The sequence below is a fragment of the Dicentrarchus labrax genome, unplaced genomic scaffold (genome assembly GCF_905237075.1).
Source record: "Dicentrarchus labrax unplaced genomic scaffold, dlabrax2021, whole genome shotgun sequence".
In the NCBI taxonomy this organism is placed as follows: Eukaryota; Metazoa; Chordata; class Actinopteri; family Moronidae; genus Dicentrarchus; species Dicentrarchus labrax.
The window spans coordinates 3561641-3570571 of NW_026136716.1; the positions used below are offsets into that span (position 1 = coordinate 3561641).

Sequence of the window (8931 nt, forward strand, 5' to 3'; positions counted from 1 at the left end):
TTTCATATAAGATAGAAGGTTTTACTTATCAAATGTTTTCATGCACTTTATACCGACTTCACATTTAAAAATAAAAACCCACAGAACACTCGAAGCATTTCAATAATCTTTATTTCATAAAAAAGTCAATCGGTTTATATCAGATTAAAGAAAGTAGAAACTAATAATCAGTTAGCTGGCGAGGCATCTTACAGAGGGGTTGGGGGGGCGGGGGGGCACGTGTCTTCTGACGAACTGACCAGAACGACCTCGACACGTGGTACAGGTTTACCCAAAAGTCAAGAAAGAAGGCGAGGTTTAAGACCCAACAGGAGCCAAAACATGAGCTGGGCAAAATATAAAGTTAAAGGGGAGATTTAAGTAAAAATAAAAAATAAAATAAAAAAACTTTGGCAAAAATCGCATTAATATTTTTGTCGGCCCTCGTTGTTGCATGGCAAGAATATTTAACAAATCCTGGTTCAGATTCATACAAGAAGCGGCCGTTGAGATCACATGGAATGTTTCGAATCCAAATTACAGGCATTACAACAATAATACCAAGATATAGAAAATAAAAGAACAAAAAAGGGGGGTGTTTATCATTTCCCACTTCCACTGTGAGGCGTAATACCTCAACATATTACCGACTGAGCTCTTTTTATCCTGTTAAATTTAAATTAAGGTTCAAATGTTTTGGAGTGGTGGAACAGAGTGTGCGTTTAAAGGATAAAGTAGTAACAGAAGGTCGAAGAGAAAGAAGGGGAGAAAGACATTTTACTGCTCCTGTTGCTACTTAAAAAAAATAAAATAAAGGAGAAAAAAAAATAATATATGGTGGTGGAAGTTTTAGTCCGTTTCCTCTTCCTCTGATTCAGACTCTGCAGAGAGAAGAACATTTGTTTTAGAAGATACTGACTTTGTAAAAGTGATCAACACTTGAGTGGATGTTGTAATAATCATTTTTGGTTAATCTGACAATATTTTATGTTACACACTCCTCCAGAGTTGCACAGAAGAATCCTACACTGAACTAAAAGTTAACTGGTATCAGGTTGACGTTATAAGTTATTAAATGCACAATTATAATAGTTAAATCTACACTGCTGACTTGTGTATTTTGTCCTTTTTCCTTGATATTAGTGCTTCTATTTTTTAAGCTAAATGCGTTGGTTACAGCTTTGCAGTAGTGCTGGGTGATATACAGGATGAACCGGTGTACCGAGTTTAATTCCCTGTATGATGAACAGTTTTCATAACAGCTGTTGCAGTTGTTTCTTTCTCACTTGTGCAAAAGAACATTCGAGAAATATCTTTTTGAATACTTAATACTCAGTTTTTAACAACCATTTTAAAATATATTTTGGAAAGAAAGCAACATTAAACTTCTATTTTTAAGTTCTGTTCACATTCTGATTTCTTTCTCAATAAAATCATAACGCCAGAATCTTTGCATCACTCTTCTTTCTTTGGGTTTCGGGCTGTTGGTCAGACAACAGAACATTTAACCATTTCAAACAACTAAGAAACAGATTAAGTTTGAAACCAATAGTTACAACCCTGCATCTTATTTTGAGGAATTCTCTTAAAACTGCACTCTTTGTTAAGGTAGACATTTTGACTTTAAAGCAAAGTCCTATCTCTAATTTCCCCATGTTTATGATCGTTTACAGCACCCAAAAAGGAGGTAGAAATCAATATCTGCAACACTATTCCTGCTATGACAAGTCGAGCATCAGGCCTCAGGGTGAAGGGGTGTGTGTTGTGTTTTTCTTTTACCTTCCTCAGCGTTCTTCAGCCACTCGACAAATTTTTTCATCTGTTCAAGGAAGACGCTCTTCCCCTTGGCAAGGTGGGTTTCAGTGTACCACTTCAGTATGGCCTCTTCGCTCAATACATCCGCTGTTAAAGAGGAAAAAGGACACCGTCAACACTGCGTGGGAGGACAAATATAACATTCAACATGTACTTAAAGTGCCTGAAATATAAATAATAAAAAAAAAAAGGTTAACTGATGCTTGGTGGGGAAATACGGTTTGTGGATTTTCTTAATTCTGGAAAAATAAATGCTAAAGTTGACTTCTCATCAATACACTAGATTTCGGTAAACCAATCAGAAGCGGAGTGTAGAAGGCAACAACAAGCCAGACTTGCAAGTGTGTTGTTAAAAATGACACCAAGCATTAGGGAGGTACAACATTTTAAGGTCAAAGAAATGTTGAAAAATGACCTCACACTTCTCAGCGTTAAAAGTGAACGGACTTTCATAAACCTAAAACAAATGAGACAGACCGTCAGTGGATAGTTTATGTTAAACTGTTGGGCATGGATGTAGTGGACGTGACACCAACCTTTGTAGAGGAGCACCACGATCTTCTGAAAGGCCTTCATGAAGTGGATGTTGTCGTAGCAGTACTCCTGGATCTTCAGCAGCAGGCTGAGCTCGGACAGACCCTGGGAGGTGAAGGCTTTCAGCAGAAGGCTGTATTGCTGCGGAGACAAGAGACAACATCAAGCTATGTCCGATAAATCACCGTATCTGGGGCAGAGATGGAAATGCACTCAGCTAGCTCTCTCAGGAATTATAATGCATGTTGTAAAAAGCTTGTCGGTGCATTAAAGCCTTTTTATTGACAGCAGATTTTATTTTTTGCACAGACAGCTGAATAAGTCTCTCTGCAGTTTTATTTTGGAGTTTAGAGTTTTGTTGTTCTTGTTCGGTACAAGTTGAACTTGTGTAGCAACATGACTTCACACAGGCTCGGCTATGTCAGGGTGAAACAGCTTTAAATAAACAAGTTTGATATAATGGTTCTTCAGCAGTGATCAGGCCCTAACAGGTCTGTGTTTTCCCAAGATCTGCTCTAGGACAACTAACATTTGATAGCATAATACTGGCTGAGAACTACTGGTACACACACAGCTTCATACTCTAATATCTGTGTTTGGTAACTTCAGAGAAGTGAGCACATTAGTTCTGTTAGAGTCCAAGAGTGCTGCTGCTGCTGGTTTGCATAATCACTCAACCTTTGGCCAAATCCCTTCCTGGTCTCCTTTAAAAACACTTAAACCCACATTAGGTCTTTAGGAAGCAGTCAGCTAGCAGAACATCAAGTCAGAACAAAAGCTAAAACGTTGCACAGATGAAACCACACTTCCTGATCTCAGACGTGATCCAATCCTCGCCACTTTCAAATCCATTTCCACAACTGGTCTTAAACTGACCACAAACCACACCATCAGTGTTTAGATATCACAGATGATTAAGAAAGGCATTAAAACATGACAGTCATGTAGCAGCTGCTCATGGCCGGTTAGCTTCAACTACCAGCTCGCTGTTCCTGCTACACTGCTGTGGTCAGTCTGATGTTATGCATTTCTTTTTGCCATGCAGCTTGGCGGTGTTGCATACCTTCAAGTGTTTGATGGCTTGTTCGGTCACCAGCTCTTCCTTCTTGTTCCACTCCACGCAGCTCATCACGCTGGTCCAGATGATGCTGATCATGGCCTGCTCAGAGAGGTTGGCCTTCTTCATCTCCTCTTTGGTGAAGGTGATAATCTGAATCGACGGGGAAAGAAACGCTGCTGGGTTAGTTTCTCATCAGCCAGGGAACATTGAATTCTCACACAGAGAAACTATTATAAACTAATTTCCAAATAGGTCAGACAATCCAACTTCTGTATGCTTGAAGGTTGATTATAAAATGGTTACTATCAGTCCTCTTAACACGGACAAACTGTTAATTTGTATTCAGCTTCATGACTCATTGTGTGTTTGTTATTGCACTGTTCAGTAGTGACTGCGTGAACTGCTGGTGCGTCAGTCACAAAAATGATTGCAACGTGGCAAAGAGTGAAGTAGTGTGAATAATGAGGACGTTAGCCAAACACAAAAAGGGGAACAACGATGATAGTCAGACCTTCACCTGCACTGACTGAAAGATTTAATGGATTTGAATGAATTGGAAATTACAGCTTAGCTAAATAATGAACACTGACCTGCCTCACTAAATATTATTTACTGCAGATATAGTTTATTGTGGGATACCTGCCACTTTCTCAAACTCCTGCAGGTGTGTTTGCATGCAACACTGGCGACTCACATGGACAAAAGGCTAGTTCCACCGGCATGCAAATACAATTTACATTTAACTGCACAATGTCTGCAGTTGACCCTACGACAGCCTCACCTCCTTCTGAGGGTCACCGCGGGCCATCTGCTCCTGGAGCTCCTTCTGCAGCTCCTTGCGGGCACCAATAGATTGCTGGTTGCGGGCGAAGTCGGACAGTTCCTTCAGCCCGGCGTCGGTGAAGTACTTAGAAAAATGCTCGCAGCTCCGTTTGTTGGCAGGAAAGAGTTCCTGTGAGGCAGAGGAATTTAGTTTAGCGTTAATTCGTGTAGAAATGAAGAAATGTGACCACATGTACAGGACCATCAGGATTTAAAATTAAGTCCAAAAACAGGTAATTTTTCCAGCCGCCTGAGATTATAAACAGATAATTTACCATCAGCCTGTTGTCCATGCCAACTTTGCGAAGACTGCCAGCAACTGAGTTGATGTCCTTCTCATTGATCCATGACTTGAACAGCTTGACAGCGAAGGCTGCAGACACTCCTGAACAGAACCGATAAGACAAATTGAGTTTTTGTTTCTACTCTTGCGGAATAAAAAAGTAGAAATGTCCTTATAAACCCGGAATTGAACTGGGAGAACCACAAGAGAAGGCAGCCTTCTTCATCTTTAAATCTTTTCTAAAGAGTTTCTCCTCACCCTCTTTGACGAGGTTCTCGTTGAAGAGGCTGTTCAGGATAGAGGCTGATATGTTGCCATTGGCCAGCAGGATTCCGGTCAGCATGGCCAGTTTGTTGCGCTCAGACTCAGTGAATCCCTTTAGGAACAGCAGCAACTAAAAGACGGCAGAGAGAAAGACAAATTCAAGTTTGTTGTGTATAAGTTATACAGGTTGGTTACTCATACATTTCTGATTTGATCATAGGAAAATTCAAGACGTTTACAGCCCTGCGGGTGTGGCAAACAATCTGCTATATAAACTGTTTTCAATGCTTTCCCACGTTACTAGTAAACCTGTCACAACAATGTGAGAACTCTTGATTCCTTTTCCTACTAAATCTAAAATAATTAGTCAGTAAACAGATATAATCAGCAAGAATATTTACATTTCAGAAGCAGGTAATGATGGTAAAGTGATTGTAAAAAAGTCCATCTTATATCAACTTGGGGTTTCCCCATTTCTAACTATAGAGTTAATCCCAGCAGATCATCAATAAACAATTGTTAGTTGCCACCCAACTTCCACATCTTGTCACATTATACCAATACATTTAAAAAGAAGTCGGTATTATAAATCAACTATGACATCGAAGTTTAACACCCGCTCAGTTTAAAAGTCATGATACCACAAACAAACTCTTGTTCTTTTATATGTCGTCTCACCTTCTTGATCTCCTCCTCGAAACCCTTTTCCAGGTACTTGTAACGCCTGATCAGCTTGTTAAAAACCTTTATTTTGGTGGGGAAAGAAAGAAACATGTTAACTGTGCATTAAAAAAAAATGCCATGTGAAGGTTTCTTGGCTGTTTTTTCCTCACATATAAATAGAAGAGGATTGTCAAATGGATCAATAATGACGGATATTTTTAAAAAGTGCTTCTAAACTGGTACCAACAGTAGCTGGGCATGCTCCCTACCTGAGCATATGCTTGCATCGTCTCCAGGTCTTCTTGTGCCGTGAAGAGGCAGAACTCGGTGCGGGTCATGTCGTCCGATAGAGTCCCGCCCGGGGCTGCAGAAAACAAAACAAAAACCATATAAGTTGAATCAAGAGCTGCCTTACTTAATAACAAAGTGTCTACTTCTTGGTCACATCACATTTTTATGATTAATATCTATCAGCGTACAAACGAAACACTTGTTTTTTTTGTCTCCACGGCTCTTTAAATAAACATTCTGCCAAACTTCAAGGTCTGTACTGTTGAATTTGATCTCATTTTTCGAAAACTAAGATTCACGGGCTTGTAAAAAACACGCAGACGTGAATAATTTGCTCAAAAACAACTCACCCAGCATTCCGCCGGCCACCAGGATGTCAAAGAGTGTCTCTGCATACCGGCGGTAGTCAAGCTTGGCGCCAGAGGCATCAAGGAACTTCGCGACCGCTTCCAAATCAGAGCCAGTTTGATTCAAGCCTTGTACGATACTTTCTTGAAACTGAGTAGGGTCAAATCTCTCCTTTTCATCTGTGGGGGGGGGGGGATGGGGAAAGAGGCACACGTGTTGGATACGGAAAAACAAACCTCCGGGGTCGAGGTGTGTGCAGTTAAGACATGCAAGGAGCAACGACAAATACAAACCTCTTTTCCTCGTTTTGAAACGCTGGCCTGTTAGCGTTGGCTTTTGCTGCTTTTGATTATTCATAAAAGACACTCTGAAAAGAGATTAAAAAAAAAAAAACACAGTTAACATTTATTCAAGTTAAGCTGACTACACGTTGACAGTACAGAGCGTTCCCTTTAATTATGTTTTGTGTTGCCAACGTCTGGGTGTAACTTGGGTAAGGTCCAGGCCTTCGTCTTGAGTTCACAACTGTAATTTAATTCTTACATAACTCAAGTTTGACAATGGAGTTTAAAGCCTGTAGCTAAATATGTATTTATGTTGGCCAAAAATAAATAAAAAAGGGGGGTAAAACTGGTGATATTGAGAAGAAACTTCCCATGAACACACTTAAACCACCAATGAATTGATCCTACTGACCAGTATAGTCTGTGCAGAGCTCTATTGTTGTCCTAAAACTATTGCAAAACACACTTAAAGCAAAAGTATGTTAAAAAGAAAAAAGACCCATTTGTTTTTTAAAAGTGAAACAATGAGCCGTATTTAAATGATTTACATCTTCAGCAGAAAGCAGTGGGTGTGTGCCAGAGACAGGGAAGTTAGGAAGCACTGAAACTTTTTTTTTCCTACATGATTTATAACAAAACCAACTAAAAGTAAAGATATTTAAATTATAAGCACCTTTTTTTTTTTTGTATTCCCAATAAAAGCAGTATTTTGAATTCAACCTAATAGTCAATGGACAACATTTCATGTAGAAATTAAACTTAGCTATTAAAAGATTATTTTAAAAAACATGATTTTGAGTTAAACATTTTAATAAACTACATTTTAAAACAGAAAAAAAAAAAAAAAAGGGAAGACAACAACGAGGTGGTACAATGGAGCCAGTGGGTGTTTGATGCTGTATTTAATCCATAAAACACAAATCACCACGAAACAGAAATGTTTCACTGCACATTATTAGAGTCTAACTATCAGTATCGACTCCGGAGATAATGATTGATTACCCCAAAAGAAGAGCTACAGCTGTGCCAATCGAGGATAGCAGTGGTTAACTCTGGGCCTCACCATGCGCCGTGCCAGCGCTGGTTAGCCGCGGCCCGCTAGCTGGCTAATCTTATCTTTTTATTTAATTACCAACTTGGTTTCACACCTAAAATATAAATATAAAAACATATATTCATCTACACGTAAACGCGACTTTACCAGTCAAAGTGCCGCGACACGCTTTTAAAACTCACATCGAGGCTATATTTTTGTTTTTAAAAAAAGAGAAAAAGAAAGTGTGAGCTAACGCGGAGCTAACAGCTAAAGTAGCCGTTAGCAGAGCCATAATGGCGACGTTCCGAAAATACAACAAAAAAAAATAAAATAAAATAAAAATAAAATATTATTTCACGTCGTCTAACACATCGGAGTCTTTACGAGCGCGGCTGTACCCGCGGCACGGCGTCGCCACCGCGTAAACACACATACTCACCGAAATTAATGCAGATAAAAAACGGTTGTTAACCAGAGGGGGAATCAAACCGAGTGACGAGTCTCTCAGCGGCCCAAACAAAAAGACCCGTCTGTCCGAACTTCCGCAGGCTCCGCCCTCTGCGCATGCGCGATTTAAAGGGGGGATTTCCGCTCCACAAATACCAAAAATAAATTTTTATTTATTTTTTTTTTTAAAGGAAGGAGGAAGAAGAAGAAGAAGGGGGGAGGTGTAAGAGTGTTTTTTTATTTATTAATTTTTAATAATTTGATTTATTAGTTTTAAATATTGGGTTAGACTTCACTTTATTGATCGGAAATTGGATTTCCAGCAGCTTATAAAACAATAAAAGAGGTATAAAAAATACAGTATAAGATAAACAATAAAACTCTTAGCTGAATATAGAAAGTAAACAATAAACAGTAAACAATAAACTCTTAGCTGAATATAGAAAGTAAACAATAAACAGTAAACAATAAACTCTTAGCTGAATATAGAAAGTAAACAATAAACAGTAAACAATAAACTCTTAGCTAAATATAGAAAGTAAACAATAAACAGTAAAAAAAAAATTTATTTAAAAAAATAAACCCTTAGTAATATAAAAGTAAACAATAAACTCTTAGCTAAATATAGAAAGTAAACAATAAACAGTAAACAATAAACTCTTAGCTAAATATAGAAAAAAAAAAATAAACCTTAGAATATAAAATTAAACAATAAACAGTAAACAATAAACTCTTAGCTGAATATAGAAAGTAAAAAATAAACAGTAAACAATAAACTCTTAGCTGAAAAAAAAAAGTAAACAATAAATCTTACGATATAGAAAGTAAACAATAAACTCTTAGCTAAATATAGAAAGTAAACAATAAACAATAAACAATAAACTCTTCTAATAAAATAAAAAATAAACTCTTAGCTAAATATAGAAAGTAAACAATAAACAGTAAACAATAAACTCTTGGCTGAATATAGAAAGTAAACAATAAACTCTTAGCTGAATATAGAAAGTAAACAATAAACTCTTAGCTGAATATAGAAAGTAAACAATAAACTCTTAGCTGAATATAGAAAGTAAACAATAAACAATAAACAGTAAACAATAAACTC

The 8931-nt window shown here is 37.8% G+C and overlaps 1 protein-coding gene across 2 annotated transcripts; it reads right to left on the minus strand.

Annotated features, from left to right (window-relative positions):
• Positions 1–94: 94 nt before the first annotated feature.
• bzw1a (basic leucine zipper and W2 domains 1a) lies at positions 95–7943 on the minus strand. 2 transcript variants are annotated; one of them, XM_051428305.1, is made up of 12 exons: positions 7819–7943; positions 6353–6426; positions 6062–6238; positions 5690–5784; positions 5436–5501; positions 4752–4887; positions 4486–4595; positions 4170–4340; positions 3392–3538; positions 2331–2469; positions 1759–1881; positions 95–860 (listed from the first exon to the last, which is right to left on the minus strand). In XM_051428305.1, exons 2-12 carry the CDS (start codon positions 6414–6416, stop codon positions 829–831), a joined length of 1260 nt encoding a protein of 419 aa, XP_051284265.1. In that variant the 5' UTR covers positions 6417–6426; positions 7819–7943; the 3' UTR covers positions 95–828. The 2 variants fall into 2 exon arrangements, with proteins under 2 accessions (XP_051284265.1, XP_051284266.1); XM_051428306.1 differs by lacking the exons at positions 6353–6426; positions 7819–7943 and having other exon boundaries at positions 5779–5784; positions 6062–6139.
• Positions 7944–8931: the final 988 nt, after the last annotated feature.

Bases quoted from the DNA above. Each gene is read 5' to 3' on its own strand.
- bzw1a (XM_051428305.1), bottom strand. From the start codon at position 6,416: ATGAATAATCAAAAGCAGCAAAAGCCAACGCTAACAGGCCAGCGTTTC. The intron at 4,888-5,435 runs GTGAGACGACAT...GCCGTCTTTTAG, and splicing joins TCGAGGAGGAGATCAAGAAG to TTGCTGCTGTTCCTAAAGGG. The intron at 1,882-2,330 runs GTTGGTGTCACG...CCTCTTTAACAG, and splicing joins CGTGGTGCTCCTCTACAAAG to CGGATGTATTGAGCGAAGAG.